The sequence below is a fragment of the Pelodiscus sinensis genome, chromosome 3 (genome assembly GCF_049634645.1).
Source record: "Pelodiscus sinensis isolate JC-2024 chromosome 3, ASM4963464v1, whole genome shotgun sequence".
Taxonomy (NCBI): domain Eukaryota; kingdom Metazoa; phylum Chordata; order Testudines; family Trionychidae; genus Pelodiscus; species Pelodiscus sinensis.
In genome coordinates this window covers 112,649,382-112,669,233 of record NC_134713.1, presented here as the reverse complement: position 1 = coordinate 112,669,233, position 19,852 = coordinate 112,649,382, and the positions used below count along the sequence as shown (strand labels likewise).

General features: G+C 40.8%; 1 protein-coding gene across 4 annotated transcripts in view; it reads right to left on the bottom strand.

The window, feature by feature from the left end:
• TULP4 (TUB like protein 4) overlaps window positions 1-19,852 on the bottom strand; it is a 275,668-nt gene that overhangs the window by 16,855 nt on the left and 238,961 nt on the right. For 3 of the 4 annotated variants that reach the window (XM_075924531.1, XM_075924530.1, XM_075924532.1), the window contains 6 exons: window positions 13,983-14,207; window positions 10,277-10,511; window positions 9,639-9,783; window positions 8,076-8,220; window positions 5,795-5,888; window positions 3,293-3,436 (listed from right to left, as the gene is read on the bottom strand). In XM_075924531.1, the coding sequence (XP_075780646.1) occupies window positions 3,293-3,436; window positions 5,795-5,888; window positions 8,076-8,220; window positions 9,639-9,783; window positions 10,277-10,511; window positions 13,983-14,207 (988 nt within the window). Of the gene's footprint in view, window positions 1-26; window positions 1,995-3,292; window positions 3,437-5,794; window positions 5,889-8,075; window positions 8,221-9,638; window positions 9,784-10,276; window positions 10,512-13,982; window positions 14,208-19,852 lie in introns of those variants that run through there. The other variant, XM_075924533.1, reaches the window with a different exon arrangement.

Here is a 19,852-nt window from a genome sequence, read left to right as displayed (position 1 = left end):
AACAAGCGCAGTTTAGAGACTGCTATGATCAAAACGGAAAGTAGAAGATTATTAGATTCCCTTCTCATGCACTGCAAATTGTTTATTTTACCTGTGCTACGGGGTATCTAGTCATCCACAACACACCATCATTAATATTACAACTAATGGCAATCATTTTGAGCCTAATGCAGCAGAGCATTCAAACATGCATATAACTTTAGGCATGGAAGCAGTTCCCAATTAAAGTCAATAGGACTACGCAAAAGTTAAAAGTGTTTGCTGAGCTAGGACTTTGCACAGCACCTTCCATTTATGTGGCAATTTCCCAAAAGACGGGAAGGCGCAGTCTTTGCACGGACTACTTGCCGTCTAAGGTAGACAAGATGTGAACAAGAGTTCAGGAAAGGGAAGTCTGGGTTACTAGTGCTGAGGATAATGATTCGTGGAAATAGTGAATTTTTAAGGGACATTTGAAGGAGACAGAGGTGGACAAAAAGAGAGAGTATCGCAAGAGAGTGTAAGACACCATAATAGGAATGACAAAGGCAACAGTACCACAAGAGAAATGGGAAGGATCATAGAGAGTTCAGGGTGGGATGGGAGAAATGAAACAGATGCCACTGCAGGCACTATGATTTACAGATATTGGTTTTGATGCTGTAACAGAGAGGAAGCCAGTGAAATGATTCAAGGATAGAGTGAGTTGGTCGGAGAACTGGAGAGGGAAGATGACTTTCACAGCAACATTCTGAATATACTGGAACTGGTATAGGTGAAAAACCAAGTGTAAGAAGAGAAGGTTACAAACATCAATGAGAAAAACAGCCCAAGTGTGAATGAGGGTTCAGCAGTAGAAACAGTGAGGAAAGGATAGATTTTGGTGGCATTCACCAGAAAGTAGCAACAGGACATGAGATTTGATTCAGTTCCCACTGAAATCAACATATTTCCTGATGTCCACAGGTTATCAATTTTATACCCTAAAGCATGAGATTATATCATCATCATTTTAGCTTGAACAGATTTATAACTACTTACACTAATCCAAGTAAACTTTCCATTTGCCATCATGCTGTCAGATATCCAAAAGTGTTTAAATCTACTAGTGGTTATATTAAATTTGCCCTTTGGGCACCTAACTAATGACTCCTCTCCAGCACAAGAGCAGGTGTTTAGTATAGCTTTAGGTGCTTAAGCTGCATGATATTCTTTATTACCTCATAGCTATTTATTTTCCATATTGGTCTTCTTGTGGGAAACTTTAAATCTACAAAAACTATTTCCTAGGTCAGATGTGAATTTTCAGGAGAAATATGACAGAAAAGAGAAGTGGATAAGAAGAGGAAGACTGCTGGGAAAGATAGGGCAACATATTTTCCTTCTAGCTTTTAAAAAGAGTTCCTTAAGATCTTATAGTAGTTTGATTAGATGAGGTTATACGTATCCAAATATTGCACTGCACTTTTCTTAACTAACCTCTCCCCCAGTTTCCCTAAACCTGAGATGAGGCTTACGCAGGTAGGTCCTTTAAAATAAAAGGAATAAGCATTATGAATCCAGTCCAGCTCCCAGGGAAATTCATGGGAGTCTTTCAACTGATGTTCATGGCAGCTGGATTGGGCTCCATGTTAGGAAATATCTAATAAGAACAGCAATTGTTTTCAAATACATATTAAATCTCCCCACCCCAATGTCTCCAAAGCTTTGTGCCTTAGTTCTGTCAGTGTTCTTGGCTGAATACCATTCATGTCTAGTGATTCAGCAAAACAAATTCAAGCACCATTCTTGAATTACTTTGATTCTTGAAGTCAGACATGTTATCACATGCTTTAGTGTATCAGGGGTTTAGAGCCCAATCTAAAATCCCAAGAAGGCAACAGGAACTTTTACCACTGTTATATGGACCAAGCCCTTACTGGTTTATAATTTTTCAACTTTCTTCCGCACCTTCCTCCTTAAAGAGACTTGAGTCTCCGTGAAGGTCACACTTTGGATTCCCATGAAACGTGACCCTGGAACAGGAATTTCCCCATTATCCTCTACATTATAGGAATGATGAAAACAAAATCACTTAAATCTGTACTGCAGCACCAGCCTCTTTATTTCTTTGGCTTAATTTTGTAGGAGGAGATCCTGGAGCAGCAATAGGCAACCTAGCTAGTGAGTGGGCTGCAAGACTGTTGTAACTAAGACGGTCTTCTGGAATAGCAAAGTTTTGCTAATTATGTTTGCGTACCTAGAATTGACAGTGTACACCAGCTGAACCGCAACAGCACTTTAATTGGACATAGAGGGAGTGCCTGGCTCTCTCAATCAATAGTGTGTGCAATCAGCACGCACCTCACTTACATGCTCTTCCTTTATGTGCATGATACTTTAGTAACACTGATAGTTTTTTTCCTATGTAGATGGAAAGCAGCAAAACCTGGCAACCATGAGTATGAGCAATGGTAAACAACATATCTCGTGGGCCAAACACAGAACCCCAATGGACCGCATGCAGCCTGTCGGTCACAGGTTGCCCATCACTATCCTGGTGCCTCCGCCTGCTTTCATTTGCCATGTCTGAATTTGCAATTCTCCCATTATGACTCACATCTGGACAGGATGATCCATATCAATATCCTCCTGGATTATAACATTAAAAAGAAGCTACGTGAATATTCCCGCCATCCTTGTTATCATAAATACAAAGCTGAATGAGCAGATCACATTTCCCAATTGGGCAGAGTGTTTGCTGCCCTGTCACATCACAGGAATGGGTCTGACCCAATGTTCTCTCTTTTCCATCCAGGTGTGGATTTTTTCCATTCATGAACAGAATAAACTTGTATGGGCCCTAAGGCATGGAAGAATACGCACCACCAGTAGAAACAAAAATTAGCTGTGGGCGCTTTGCTAATCAGATGGGTAGCATTTGAATCTCTCTTGAGTGGCCATATACAGTAATCGCAAAGCTTACAGAGAACACTGGTCTGAGCACAATATTAGCTCTCCAAAGACATATATAAAGGGCTTCCTCTATGAAGAATGTCTGTAGAATTTAATAGAGGATGTTTAACTTTTTGCTTAACATTCAACTAAGCAGTGGAAATCTTTCATAAGGATGTAATTCTCTAATAAACTGAATAGGCTTTTAAAAGCAGTGTCTATAGAACCTCTTTAGTTTCAATCCTATTATATTCTATAGGAAACTCACTGAATGGGGATTTGTTCTACTTGTTTACTGGAGAAGAGTGAGGGAGTGAAAGAAGCTGCCCTCAAACTAGCCATGCCTACGGAATGGTGCAGACACTGAGTTCAACCTCACCTGGTAAATCATCTTCATCTTCACTGAAAACGTTAGGGTTGAAGACAGGCAGGTTAATGTAGTCCATAGAAATCTTACGCACTTCAGGGAGATAAATAGTCATCTGCCTGGGCTGGAGGTGCAGCAAACTGGTTTTATAAATCACTTGTTGGGGAGAAAAGAGAGGAAAAATACTTGTTAGAGAAACTAAGAGAAGCTGCGGAGTTCAACAGCACAGAGAACCAAAAGAAATCAATTCAAAGCAGAGAGTTGATTTTATGCAGTTTGGTTAACAAATATATATTCTTGTGTTTAACCAAACAACTGTGAAATACATTACAGTAGCAGGACTTCAGGGGTGGTTCCTTGCTACATGGAAGCTTTCTGGGATATATATTTTTTTAAAGTTAACTGTCCTTAACTAGAAAAAGGATCACTTTAGTTACCCACTCTATAGGAGTTTAGATCAATAAAAACATTGAATTTCTACATCTCAGTACAGCAGGCCAATGGAGCCAGTTAACATTTAACATTCTCTCCTGGATCGAGGAGAGAAGGAAAAGGGTTATAATCATCACTTCCTAAAGGGTTGTTTTGGTCCAGTTTTCCTCCTAAATCTCACTATGTAAAAATGTGAAGGTCAATCCTTGCAAATACAGGTTGAATCTCTTTAGTCCAGCACTCTCTGATCTGGCAACATCCGTGATCCGGCATGATTTTAGTTAGCCAGATGTCCACTTATCATAGGTGTAGCCAAGTTTGTCTGCAGCCAGCAGTCCTGGCTCTCAGTGTTCTGTTCTGTTATTTAGCTCCAATGTAACCCTAAATGTCTTCTAAGAGCCCAGTAGGCAATGGAAGAGTTGGTAATGCTGCTAAACAATATTGCCCTTCAGTGGTCTGGCAAATTCTATGGTTCAGCCCTGGTCAGATCCTGAGGGTGCAGGACTAGAGGGATCCAACCTGTATTGCGCTTGTAAAATATTGTTATGTAAGCAGATTGGGGTGGGGTGTTGTTTATAAATAAATAATAATAAAATAATAACAGTAACAATAAAGAGAGAGAGAACAACCCACAGGGTTATACAACATGGGTCCTTAGTCAGTAGGAGGGATCCTTGCTTGACAGACAAACTCTGTTCCTATCCCAAGCAAAAGAACTGAGGAAGCTTGAGGCTTTTCATTAACATAGCCCAGTGTCAGGCATGGCATTAATATCTAGGAATCTGGTCCTACATCCTTTGACATCAATGGCAACACTCAGAGGGTGCAGGACTGAGTCCTAGTTGAATTAGGATTTTGTTTTGTTTTGTGGTAATTTCATCAATTCTTCCATGACTAGAGATGAAGCACTTGCTGCAGTATAAAGTTGTTGTTCTCTGGCATAATTCCCAAACACAGCTTGCCCTCCCAAGGAGGTTAATCCCCTTGGAGTGGGGGGACATTTCCCCTGCTAGTACAGGGTGGTGCAATTTGCACCTCTCTTGTGCCAGCAGGAGACTCAAACCCTGCATTAAATAGTAATCATTACTTTAAGGCTTCAGTTCAGAGTAGCAGGGCTTTAAATAAAGATACTTCTTCAAATACATTTGAAAGCTAATGGCAATAATATTCATTTTAGAGTTAAATATATTGTGCAGGCTTTCAACAAGAGATTCAATGAAAACTCCAGAGATTAGTGGGATCCCTTGAAAAGCTACTCTGTTTAAATCTTTCATAAGTAACAAAGATGGGGCCAAACCTAGCTGCCAATGAACTCTAAGGAAGTTTTGATCTGGATCCCGTTCAGAGCATTGTTGCCTAATGCCATCTCTACTCGATAAGAATACATAATTTAAATTTCAAATGAGCTTTTAGAAATTCCTATAACTATTTCAGTATCTTCCCCAACACCCTGATTCTGCCATCCTTAACCATGCTGAATGGGACCTTACTTTGTACACCCTACAACTGACATCAGAGGGAGCACACTTACAGAAAAGACCTACTCCACATAAGGTGGGAGAACAGGGCCCTAATGTATAGAGCTGCTTTCAGTGAAGGTGACCACTTTGCTGCAATGGAGCTGAGTGACAGTGAAAGTAAATGACTTTCCCCATTAAAAGCCTGGACAAGTCGGTATAAGATAAGATCTGGTAAAAGTTATTTTAATATGTATAACAGTTGTTACAACAACCAAATTATAATACATTTTTTAAAATTTATAGCATTTATCCTACAATAACTTCAAAGCACCCTGATATCTGAAGTTTTCTAACTGGAAAGATTATTCTTTCAATCCTGGATGTTTTCATTGTATTTAAGACTCAACCTTTTTTTTTTTTTAACTGATCTTTTATTAGATTTAGAGATTCTAAAAGCAATTACACTGAAATTTTCCTGAAACTGAATTCGCGGCCATCATGGAGATTAACAGCACTGCTGACGTAGTCTCTTCATCACTTTCAAGAAAATCATATAGAGAGTATGTTTGTTATATGTTAGCAAGAGCTCAAAGTTGGAAAAATCAAGAAGGTTCAGTTTTACCTGCACCAAGATTAGTTGGTAGGAAAGCAGCCAAACCTACAATTTTAAATTTGGTTCCCCAGATATTAGATGTAACCTGAGCAAGGTAGTTGTGCTGCAAAGAAAAAAAAAGGTTTAAAGTTTATTTGGCTACTACAAAGTTTGCAAAAGTAAATATTTGTATTAAAAAAATATAGCATGGCATTGTAAAAATAGTACTGAAGAAATATCTGCATGTGACTCACAGATTTTACTGTCCTCTTGTGAGCCTTAGTAGGGATGTTAAATTTAGATTAATTAACTAATCAAATAGCCAATGGGATTTCCATCAACTATTTGATTAGTTTATAAAGGCACCTCTGCCTTTGAACTGTACAAGAGGAAGCCCCTTTGAAATGTACAAGAGTACCCAGTTAGTCCCCTGCTCCCTGAGGGGCTTCTGCTTTTGAAATGTACAGGAGCCCCACTGGGGCTCCTGTACATTTCAAAAGCAGAATTGCAATCAAAGTGGTGCGAGCAGCAACTGCTTCAGTCCTTGCTCGCCCCGTTTCCCGTTGTGCCTCTATCTCCCCTGCCCTCCGAGGAGATAATGCTGGGCTGATGCTTATTAGGTAGTCAACTAGTCTCTTACATCCCTAATCCTTACAGAAATGTTCAAAAGTTTCAGAGGGGTAGTCGAGTTAGTCTGTAACTGAAACCACGTAACAAACAACAAATAGTTTAGCAGCACCTTAAAAACTAACAAAACATGTGGATGGTATCGTGAACTTTTGTGGGTACAACCCACCTCTTCAGACGAATGGAGTATTAAAAGTCCAGTTCCAAACTAAATAGGGGATTGGGAGGGAGGGAAGGAAGGGCAGAAAATAGTGAATTAGAGTGTTCATGTTACATGAAGCTGATAGAGAAGGAGCATATTGTTCTTAAATACCCATTGTTTGTTTTTTTAAGTTATTAGGATGTGGAAGGTAGTGTGCTAGCCAGGTAATGTCTTTATTCATACCTTTGTGGTGGGTCCCAAACCTGTAAATGAAGTTAAGTTCTAATGCTTCCCTGTGTATTTGGCTTGTGGAATTGGCCTGCACGAAAGCTATTTCAAATATAAGACAATTTCATCTTGTTCTCTTTTTTGCCTAATATCTCTAACAATCCATTAAGGACACTCCTTCATTTAGGGCTGTATTTCACTACCGTCTCATTTTGCTATCTGGCTGTGATCACAGTAGCTTGCATGCACCAGATACATGGCAACCAAACAACTTGATAGAAGAGCTGGCAGTACAGAAAACTGGAGAGCAGTGCAGCAGGTCAGTTAGACTAGCAAAGGTTTGATACTTGCCACACAACAGTATAATGTATCATTTCTATATCTTTGTAGTAAACAAACATAATATAGCATATAATTTTCTCATTGGATTGTATGCTTAAGGACCACTTAATGAAAAACAGTACAACAGAAAGGAATTATTAACAAGCATTTATACAGCATATTTTTCCAGAGACCAGAAAGCACTGTGCCATCATATCTTTATATGTAGATCCTTATTATATCACCATTTAAATAGACGTGTGTCATGCCCACTGCCCTTCTGGATTATTGATGCTATTTAAGTGATCTAGAACATTTCACAAGTAGGTGTTACCATTTGTGTATTTTAAATACAGAAGTATATAAAGAGAAACAAAAAGATCAAGCTAGTGTTAATGAAATGGGTGAGATAGGCAGTCCTGGGGCATGAAGTGTTTTATTTACTCATGAACTGTGCACTGCACAAACAGCACAAGTGCTACTCTTCCCCAAGATGGTGTTCCCACCATCATCTGACAGAACCAGTTGTGGGGAACTGGATGATTCTGTTCCCCAACCCACTAAACTCCTTTGTATCTGTAAACTGATAACAAATCTGGTGACGACTATGGTATTATGATACCAATAACTAGCCACTGAATAAGGCTGTAGAAGCTAATTCTACATCAGACAGCCTAATACACACCAACTAGAATTTAAAAGGATTCTCAAGCTCAGTGGTTACTTTTTAAAAAGTCAGGGTGAAATCCCAGCCCCAATGAGATCAATGGAGGGAGCACTCTCATCATTTACCAGCTATTACCACAAAATGCCATCTGAGATTCCACCAATGTCTACAGATACAACAACAAGAATCTCAGATACCATTATGTTGTAACTCCACTAAATGACAGATTTTCAATGGTCTCCACTGGCTATATATTATAAACTGTTGTCCCTGGAAAGAGAAGACATGGTGGCTACAGGACCAGTAATTATGCAGTCATGCAATACCTGAGTGATATCTTCCAATGGAAACTCTCGTCGAGTTAGGCTTGGTGAACCAATAGAAGGTTTTCTTATTGGTAGCCTTGGAGATCTTGATATCTCCTGAGCAGCTCGTGATAACTTTGGAGATTTGCGGGCATCTATATTAATTCTTCATGTAAACAATAATTAGAGTCATCAGACACACACAGATGGACTTACTTAACATGTTTATATATATTGATGAAAAAGGGAGGTTAAGATGATGCAACAATCTCCACACAAAGGCATAAGAATATGTCATTAGACTGCACCGACTTTAGACAGTATCCACAAGACCATAAAGAGTATACTTTGATTACTGAACACCTGTACCACTAGTGCAAACTAAGGTTTCCCATACTTGGTCAGTGCTCCACTGAGCATAAAAAAATTACTAATGCCTCCCCCACTTGAGCAAACTTTGTAAATGAGACTTCAGAGTAAGTCTGACGGAGTAGTCGGGGCCACTGTGGAAAAAACTATAACAAATGTAGTACAATGCATGCAGGTAGACCCTGGATATGCAGGTAGTATTACTGACATCAGCAAGGCTCTGGGCATAATTAGGATTCTGCCCAGTGCACATAGCACTGCAGAATCAGGGCCCAGGTTTGCATGGCCAGGCTCTGTTTAATGATTAAATGAAAATACAAAAGAAAGATACGAAATTATGTTGAGTGTATGTGCATGCGCTTAAGGTACTACATACCATAGAGCTGGAAAAGAAGTATTTTCTTTGAGTAGAATGCCCCTTCCTTCTGGCTAGTGGGGGCAATGTTTGTAGAGCACCTATTATATCAGGGCTCTGATTAACGACTGACTGGGGCCCAAAGGTGTTACTCCAACACTAATAATATTAACACTAACAACAATAATAATGTTGAATTTTCTTTACTTTTCTTCTGCCCATCTTGCTAAACCTGTACAGACATTATTGCTGAATGAATTAACAACTGGCAGCTGCTTAAAGCACATGATGAAACACATTTTTTCTTCCAATGACTGGGACAATTCAATAGACTTTCTACATTTAGCACTTTCATTACAGATCCAAAATACTTTCTATTAAGCAGATACAGATTGTCCCCTCCTCTTCCCTGGTAGTTTCCACATAAATATTGAGTATACATCTGTGTGTGTATTGGGGAACAAATAAGACAGGCTAAAGAATGAACTAAGGAAGCTACAGACTATTTCTTTTGCTATCTTGGAAACAGGGTATGCCTTAGAGTAGACTATTTTTTCTGGTCTAACTAGCTATTAGTCAGAGGCAGAATGAGGCGGTGGAATTTGCCTAACATAGTTGCAGCTAACCACAGAGGGAAATTTTAAGAGTTTGTTAATGTCTGAAGTGTTCTTCCTTAGAGAAAAAAAAATAGCTCCTGAAAAGCTGTAATGCCATTGGCAAATTATTTCCTATAAAAGGCATGAGAACATCCCCTTTTGCTTTAATTGCAGGTGGTGTCATGCTAATATAATAATAATCAAAACAACAACAGTAATACCCAGACCCAGAGAAAAGGAAAAAAGTGCCCAAGAAATGATTACCTGGGGAGTTTGGGTGATTTGCTAGCTCGAGTGATTTTAGGAGATTTCTTTGCAGCCCAGTCATCGCTCAGTTCGATATCACTGGAGTCTGAGCAATTGCAGCTGTCAATCACAGTGGAAATCAAGCTGTTTCCATAGATTTCATCTACCAAGAGAGGTCCCAGAAAATTTAAGAACTATTTCAGAAACCTGATCTCAATTACAACTGTCTGTCATCGGGGGGGGGGGGGGGGGGGGGGGGGACCAGTAGCTAAGAAAAATTCTAGCAGAGAGTGTTTGCTGCCGAGTATAAACTCAACATTTCTGATCACTTGAATTCAAGGGAATAGTGTTCAGTTGTATCAGGTGACACACAGACAGTGACCGAAAAATATTTATTGTTAGTGACCCATTCCTCACCTACCAGTCTACAAGAAGTTACATTTTATAACTCAAAAGCCAACATGAAATGAGTTTGATGGCTTGATTCTACTTCACAGTGAAGACATTTTCACATGATAGAAAAACAGCATTTCATTTGCTTCATGCTATACTTGTTATGTGGACAAAGAGGACTTCAATGTCTGTGACTTGCAGGCTAGACCTTTTCTCAATAAGCATTTTTACACATATGAATAATCCACTTATAAAAATTATACCTGCTTTTCCATCAGTTTTAGGATCCATTATGACAAATTCTGGCCGCAATTTGCTGATTCGGCGCCCTTTTAGGATAGGCACCAGTCCCCCTAGGTATTCCAAGTAGAGTGTATAGCATGGACCTCCAACTTCTGGATCATCTTCTGTCCGCTTCATCGTGCAGTGAAGCCTTTCATTGCCAGCCGTTGGGTAGCTGACAAAATCTCTCATATTGTTGGGGTCTGGGATAGGAGGCTAAATTGAAGGGAAGAAAGAGAAATGCAAGCCATTCTTATTCGTGGGAGTTAAGCAGTTATAGAATACCATACTTACTTAGTGAATTTGGCCAGTGATAGCTCAGAATTACCATAAATTAATGTCTGGGCAATTGAGTCACCCACCACAAGGAGCATTTGCCTGCTAGTTTGATTAGTAATTGTACACAGAATATAAAATTTAGCTATGGTTTAAGAGGAAAGATTGTCTTGTGATTAAGGAGGCACTGGACTGGGATCCTGAAAATCTGAGTTCAATTCCCAGCTCTTCTAAGACTACTTATGTAATCTTAGGCAAGTGATTTAGGGCTGTTTGCACAAGAACTCTGTTGAAATGAACCTTAATCTTTCTGCAGATCAGTTTTCTATTTGTAAAATGGGCTAATTATTCTTCTTTTGTCTGGCTTGTCTATTTAGTCTCTTTGGAGCAGAGACTCTCTCTGTATTTGTACAGTGCCTTGCACAATGGGGTTCCTAGACATTACTCTAAAATAAAGACTGCTAATAATATAGAATCACCACTCTTCCGTTTGCTTAAAAAACAACAACAACAACAACTTAACAGGACAAAAGACAAAAGTATCCTTAATTCTGAGAGAAAGGAAGATATCAGGTGAGTTTATTATATACTGCATATTTTCTGAGAGTTAAGAATTACAGGTATAGTACGTTTTCTGAAAAGGTACTAGTTATAATAAAACCCTGTCCTAGGACATTTCTGGGATTTCTGTGCACACAAATTACTTAATTAACAATACCCAAAAACTGTTTTTCATAACAACACTGCATTATAGACATGGTTTGTTTTAATTTAAAACACTGCTAGACTAACTCCACGGTCTATAATGTAGTTACTTTAGATCATTATTTTGGTATAAACAAAAGATAAATTTGACCCAGTATAATGAAACAGGACCAAAACAGAGATCAGATGCATCTGAACACATAAAAGTATACTACCTAAAGCCTGAATTGTGCAAAGACTGGTACATGTCAGTAATCCTGCGCATGAGGGCCTCTTAATGCTTACTTTAGTGACACAAATACGTTTTTAGTCCATTTTGGGACTACTCTCATGCTTATTTGCAGGACTGGAGACTAAGGCTATGTCTACACTGCACTCTAAACTCGAAATAAGCAAATTGCGTAGCTTATTTCAAGTTTATTTTGAAATAGGCTATTTTGAAATTTGGTGCTGTCTATACAGCACCAAACTTCGAAATAAAGTGCTATTTCGAGACATCCCTTAAACCTCATGGAATGAGGGTAACTGGGATGCCGAAATAGCTCGCCCGTTATTTCGAAAAATATTTCAAAATAATGGTGGCTTATGAAGACACAGGATAGCTACTTCGGGATATCTCTGGCATCCCGAAATAACTTTGATGTGTAGTCATCCTACACAAAAGAGGAAAGATTCATAAACCATGTAATCATCTAGTCTGACTTCTGTGTAACAATCCATAAAACTTCCTCAAAATAATTCCTAAAGAAGATCTTTTAAAGAAACATTCAGTCTTGATTTAAAAATGGACAATGATGGAGAATCCATCACAACCCTTGGCCAATTGTACCAATGGTTAATTACTCATGATTAAAAAAAAATATTCCTATTTCCAGTCTGAAGTTGCCTACTTCCAGCCACTGAAATGTGAGAACATAAGAACTGGGTAAGACCAAAGGTCCATCTAGCCCAGTATCCTGTCTTTTGATAGTGGGCAATGCCAGATGCCCCAGAGGGAATGAATAGAATAAGTAATCATCAAGTGATCCATCCCATCACCCATTCCCAATCCCAACAAACAGAGACTCGGGACACCATTCCTGCTCAGTCCTTACTAATAGCCACTGATGGATTGATCCTCCACAAATGTATCTAGTTCTAATAATTTTTGTTGCCCTTTTCTGAACCTTTTCCAATTCCAATAACTCTTTTTTTTTTAGGTGAGGTGACCAGATCTGCACACAGTATTGAAGATGCACGTGTACCATGGATTTATAGAGGCACTAAAATAGTTATTATGTAACTCTTTCCTAATGATTCCCAACATTGTTTGCTTTTTTGACTGCCACTGCACATTGAGTAGATGTTTTCAGAAAACTATCCACAATGACTCCAGGGTGTCTCTCTTGAGTGGTAACAGCTAATTTAGATCCCATCATTTTATATGTATAGTTGGAATTACATTTTCCAATATGCATTACTTTGCATTTATCACCATTGAATTTCATTTGACATTTTGTTGCCCACTGACAGTTTTGTGAGATCCTTTGGAAGTTATATGTTACCTTTTTCTGCTATTTTGAGAGAATTATTAAATATTTGTTCTCTACGTTGAATTTATAGACTGTATGCAAGGCACCTCTTGACCTTTTCTTTATTGAGCTCTTTGAATCTGTCACTATAAGACATCATTCCTAATCCTAATATATGGTCTAGCAGGTGCAAGTGACCTCAGCAATATAATTTCAGCAGTCCACAAAATATGGAATTTTTTAGAGTGGGATAAATAAATCCTTTGCATGGAATTTGGGGGAATCCATCTGTGATGGGGATGAAACAGGCCACCTAGAGGCCCCGTGCTAGAAGTCTTGTGGTCCTGCCACACCCTGCAGCTAGAAGTCCTCCAGGCTAGAGTGACAGCGGAGGAAGAAGCCAGTCAGGGGCCAGGAAAGCCCTAAAAAAGGAGTGGACTACACTCTGGAAAGTGACTGTTTAAAAAAAATTGTAATTTCTTCCATAGCAAACCCATTTCCTCTGTAAATCCAGAACCACATCAGTTGAAACTAATGACAAAGACAAGTTTTTACTATCATTCATTCCTGCTAGCCTCACTGAGCCAAAACAGCTAAGCGAAAATGAGCTAAATATTACCCCTTCTTGGATAAGATGGACAGAATTGCTTACCAAGTTCTATTTGCAGGGCCACTTGCCCTTTATTTTCACTCATGCTCTCAGTTACACCTGTGGTGAACAGCCCTGAGCATAATACCCAGGTGTGCATAGAGCTCCACAGAGAGGAGAAGGCTACCTCACAACTCTGTGCTATAAGGCTTCCTCACATGCGACCCAAAATACCCATGTCTATCAAAAGACAATAAATAAAGTGAGGACCAAGACTGCCAACAGAATAAAGTTCTTCCAAGTTTTTCTAACACAGATAGTTAGTTAACTACAGGTTTCTCCTTTAGAGGCCATCCATGAAGGAGATGTCATGGCCAAAGCATAATAAGCCTTAATTTTTTATTTTAATATATGAAAAAGCATCCCTCAATAGTTTCCCTCCTTTTATCTCCGTTTTTTCTAGCTAAGAATCACTGGGTGAAATCCTGGTCTCAGAAAAGTCAACGAAAGGTTTGCCATAGATTCTAGTGGGGCCAGAATTTTGCCCATTCTCTCTTGGGAAGAGCTGTGTAAAGAAGAAAAAGAAAAGGCTGGGATTCCTTTTACCTTGATTGTTGGTATAAAGGCAGTGGTGAGGTATGAGCAGAGTCGGGGAGGCAGAGTCAGTTTGCTGATATCCTTGTCATCCCGCAGAGAGCTAGCGATGGTCTGCTGGCATAGGAGCTGCAGGCTGGAGACCCTGTGCTCTACTCTAACAACATAGAGTGCAGGGCCAGAAGCCATGAGCAGGCGCGAGTCCCTGTGGCCCCAGCAAATGGAGATTATGGGACGCTGTGAGAAAGGAAGATTGCACAATTTAACATTAGTCATTTTTTTCAGGCACCTCTGTAGCAAGATATTTGGTCTGTAGTGCTGGTTTTATCTAGCAGCTGCATTAGAAAAGGCCTTCCAAAACAAGTTAAAATAAATATAATTGTGCATTATGTTATTGCACTCAGAGGAGGCTAGAATTTAGTAACACTGAGCATTTATATTCTTTAACGATACTTAGCATTTACATAGCACTCTTCATCCAGAGGTCGCAAAGCTCTTTACAAAGCATTCTTCACCCCATTACACACAAGGCCTTTGTGTAATGAGGCACCAAGCGGTAAGTCACTCCTTCAGAATCACTCACTGCATGAATAGCTGAAATGGGAACAAGACCGTCTAGCACTTTGTCCATTATCACCACCTTGTAAGAGTTTTACAAAGACTTAAACTGGAAAGTGGCGTGGACATGAGCAGTACAACGTGGGAAATTAATTAGGGGGGGAGGCATGAGTTCTAGTCATAGTTCTGCTAATGACTCAATGTGTGGCTTGGTGCTGTTTCCTCTCAATTTTCCAACCTTAATTTTGTTTCCTTTTACATGCTTGACTTGACTACACTTTCCAATGTAGTTTTTTGTATATATTCTGTTTATAAATACACAGATATGCACATGTGCAGGTATGTACACATACAGTATATGTACATTATTATGTTCTATTCGAATCACAGCTCTATCATATGCCCATTGCTAGGTATTCCCTCCATCATATAAAATAGTTAGGACAGTTCCTTCCTGCCCACGCATCTTGCATCTTTTTATCTCAACATTTTCTGCACCATCAGCCAATCTTCATGATAGTATCAGTTTGTTTTTTGCCTACTGATACTGCAGAAATGCTTTGCTGGGGTTTTGTTCGGGACAGTACTGTAATAGAACAGTTCTATAACACTCTTCATGTCTAACATTCAGCATCACTTCACACAAGGTGAAGGACTACAGGGATGCAAAGTGAGGTATGATTAAAAAAAACAACCAAGCCTCATTACAGGCAGGAAAAAAACACCCAACTTCCAGATGTAGCCTGACCTTTAAATGCATTGATCAGAATGGCATTTCTCAATAACTGCCCCTCACACACTTCCTCTCTGAATGGTAAAGGTATGGATCAATTATTGTAGCAGGTCAATTATCAACCTGTCACAGTGCTCTATCCAAGTTCTGCTGTGTGAAGTAGCTGGCCTGATATGTCCTTGCTTCTCATAAAGCATTCAATTTATTTAGGGCAGTTCCAATAAAAAAAGAAAAAAAATGTAGTTGATAACCATAATGCTTCATATACTTTCTACAACACTTTGTAGGGGTGTGCACACGACTCTACCAGAACGCGTTTAACATGAATGGACATTTGTTTTTTGCTGTAAGCAGGGAAATGCAGCAACAAATTCTGGTTCTTTTACAGGCAGTCCCCAGGTTACGTACAAGATAGGGACTGTAGGTTTGTTCTTAAGTTGAATCTGTATGTAAGTCGGAACTGGCGTCCAGATTCAGCCGCTGTTGAAACTGACCGCCAGTTCTGACTTACATACAGAATCAACTTAAGAACCCCAAGCGTCCCCAAATCAGCCGCTGCTGAAACTGATCAGCAGCTGATTCCAGGAAGCCCGGGGCAGAGCAACTCTGCCTCTGGCTTCCTGTAGTCAGTGCTGGTCAGTTTCAGCAGCGGCTAAATCAGGACGCCTGGGGCAGAGCAGCTGGGGTGCTGCTGGGTTGCTCCAGTAGCGCCGCTCCTCGGCACTACTGGACCAACCCAGCAGCACCCCATCTGCTCTGCCCCAGGCGTCCCGATTCAGCCGCTGCTGAAACTGACCAGCAGCGGCTGATCAGGACCAGAGCAGCTGGGGTGCTCCTGGGTTGGACCAGTAGCGCCCAGAGCGGCGCTGCGGGACCAACCGGCAGCACCCCAGCTGCTCTGCCACAGGCGTCCGGAGAAAAGCCTAGTCTGCTGGGGGGGGGGGCGTACTAGCTGCGCCCCCGCCACCCCAGCAGACCAGGAAGATACGGACGGCGGACCGAGACGCACCGTGGTCCCGCCGCCTGGGTCCTCCGCGGCTTTGCTCCCCATCTCCCTGGTCTGCTGGAGACCAGCAGACCAGGGAGATGGGGAGCAAAGCCTCTGAGGACGCCGGCAGCGGGACAGCCGCGGGGCGTCTGGGCTGTCCTGCTGCCGGCTTCCCCCGCGGCTTTGCAAAGCCGCGGGGAAGCCGGCAGCGGAGCAGCCCAGGCGCGCCTGGGGTGCCCCGCTGCCTGAGCCCCCCCCCTCGGCTTTGCAAAGCCGCAGGGAAGCTGGCAGCGGAGGGAGACGCAGAGAAAGCCCCAGAGTACACGGGCGGCAGGACCGCGAGGTCCCGCAGTCCGTGTACTCTGGGGCAGCCCCGTTTGTATCTGCGGATCCAACATAAGTCGGATCCGCGTAAGTCGGGGACTGCCTGTATTTCCATTTTTATCATACAAAATGCCAGCAGATTTTAAAAGGATCCCATCAGAAAATATAAATGCCTGAATGAATCCCCAGGATCAAATACAAATACATCAGAAAAAGTGTAATTTCTATACAAATAAAAATGTGTTTGGGGCTAAGCATTGCTACTGTGAAATACAGTACACTGAAGGGCAATAATTGAGATTTGTTATACAAGAAGCACTGACTGCAAACAGATTCAAAACTCAGGTAACAATGAGCTAGATTGTTTCAGAAACAGAGAAGGGGACAGAGACTCTAGAATTTCTCTTTGGTTACCTACATCCCAGCTGGGAATGCCCTTCTGTATATTGATTTAGCTGGGACTGGTCCTGCTTTGGGCAGGGGGCTGGACCTGATGACCTCTTCAGGTCTCTTCCAGCTCTATGATTGGAAGAGCAGTGTGCTGAACTGGATACTCCTAATTAAGTTAGCTTCCCGTGCTATTTTTTCTTATTTTAGTCATTCTTCCCCCTGCCAGGGGACCAGTATAATTAGGCTTGGAAGGGCTAAGATTTTTATTGGTAAATGTTGGTAAACATCTATTTCACTGTACAAACACTAACAGATGAAAAATATTTATACCAATAATAATCTCAATTTGCAAACAAAAAAAGAAAGAAAAACACAGTCGGTCTGAGAACTTCTTAGAGTTCGATTTAAGGATATTTACTTTGTATATTTTGGCATGTGATGTTGATAATTTATGTTTTAATAGTTATAAAGCTTAAACTTGGTGAATCTCAACTTCTAAAGTTATTAAATAATGTCTACTCCTCCCTTCATAATCTCCCATGACCCTGAAAACTGAAATTGATAAAAACTGAAAAATGCATAAAAATAAACAGATATTATCCACTGAAGTTATTAAAAAATAAAAATCAAATTCTGCCAAGTCTAATATACAATCCTTTCAAACAGTTCAGTCAATCTGAACGTAGTGAAACCCGTATGGCCCTTGTTGATTTCCCAGGTGCCCAGAAATCCTTTGAACTAAGGCATGCTTGCTGTCTGAACCAATACCTTGCCTATTGAGACAGGAAGCTCCACAGCTGGTGAAATACCCACGAAAATAAAATTCTAAGGCAGGAAATCTCACTGCTGAACAGGAACCAATGAGACAGGATTTTTATAAATTGGTAAGTACAAGTTGGACCTCCCTGGTCTGGCACCCTCGGGACACGACTAGTCCTGAACAAGGGATTTTACCGGACCAGGGAAGGTCAGTTGTAATGCCTCTGTGGATAGACTGAAGGCTCTCCTGGGGTCCATCAGCTGACCCTGCCGGGCTCCACTATCGGCCAATTTAGCTCGGTTCTGCTGCCCTGCAGCTGCTGGGAACGCAGGGACGCTGGTCCTCCTCTTCCTCAGGGCTCCACAACTGCTGGGGCTATGCTGTCCCAGGGCTGCTGGGGCTCCGCTGTCCTGGGACTGCCGGGGTCGCTGGAGCTTTGAGGCCACCAGAGATCTGGGGCCGCCAGGGCTCTGCTGTTCCAGGAATGCTGGGGCCACGACTCTGCAGCCAGCCCCACGACACCAGGCTCCCGGCTCCCTGCCTGCTGCTGGGCTCCGTGGGTTCTCTGGTCCAGGGGCTCCCTAGTTCAGCAACATCTGGGGTCCTGCCAGACCATGGATGTTGCCAGACCAGAGAGGTTCAACCTGTACAGTTGAAATTCTTTCAGCAATGAGCACCTATCTATAAAGGAGAATCTGTTTCTGACTAATGGATGGTATCTGAAGTACAACCAAAAAAACCTAAACAGCAAATTGCTTACTAATTCTCTCTCTCGCCTAAGAAAGATTGCGTTTTACATAGATCAAGTTCTTGTTTTGCTCCAGGCTTCCTATGTGAAAAGTCACACAGCCTCTCTCTGCCTCAGTTAATTTACTTGTGTGTTGTGAGACATTCTGATACTGCAGTGCAGTAGAGTGGCTCAGTGAGAAAGCCATACAAGATTTTCGAAGTGCAGAAATGACCATTAGTTTGCTTTGTTTCTTAGTTATTTCAGCTCAAAGCTTCCATAATAAATCTTATCTTCACATCTCAATACAGCTGAAATACTTCAATTTTAACTGAACAAGTCTTTTCCAAGAGAAGATCATGAACTTGCAGAAAAAGAGACTCAAATTCTCAGACATGAACAACTTTGAAGATTCCTGAATACACTTGCCATGTATGACAGTGGTTATAAAAATCCATGTACAATGGTCAATCTTACTTGAACACATCAAGGCTTCTATTGAAACCCTGAAGCACATTCCAAATTGCTATGTTGCTATTTCTGTAACTAACATCCAACAATCCCCAAACAGTATTCAGTTCAGTGAATATAAACAAAAGGCCACAATAACACAGAAGCAACAAATCTGAAGACTAATTGATGTGTATCACTTAGGACCACATACAGCACGTCAGCTTAGCTGGAAAATATAAAAGGAAGACTCTTTCTGCATTGTACTTATCATCTGAAGTTAAAATAAAATTTTACCCTTCCCCCTAGAGCCCTTAGTTGAATGAGTTTGATACTATTATAGAGTATCTACAAATTTCCTTGATCTTTAATACACCAAGTTAGATGCCAGGCTTTTATGGGACAGAAACAGTATTTAAAAGGCAGAGAGGCCTTGTGCGTGAGGTAAAAGTGCTAGGAAGCAGGCGAATTTTGTTTTTAAATCCAAGCAGTGCCATTCAAAGTACTTCCAAAAAGAATTCACTTTGTGACTTCAACACAATTTTTACATTTGATGAAAGAAATCCCTGATTATCAAGTTCTGCTGAATTGAATTATTTTAAGTAAAAACTTAATTTTGTTAACCACCTAGCTACACTTGTTCCTACGGAAAGTTCCACCATCCTTAATGAAAGTCTGTACTCTACAGACAAAAGTCTAGTATTCCAAGAAGGTTAGGCCCAGACCAAATTGGAAGCTTGCACATACCCACAATCTGTCTTAAAACACACATGGCAGTAATTAATTCCTCTCTTTTACTACACACCTTGAGGAATCATAATGCTTTTTTTAAAAACCGGGTGGATTTGATATAAGTGCAGGACTTGCTTACTTGTTACAAAAACCACCTGTTACATTATGCTAATTCAGGGGAGCTCAACTTTGGAAGTCACAAACCTCCCACAGGTTTTGA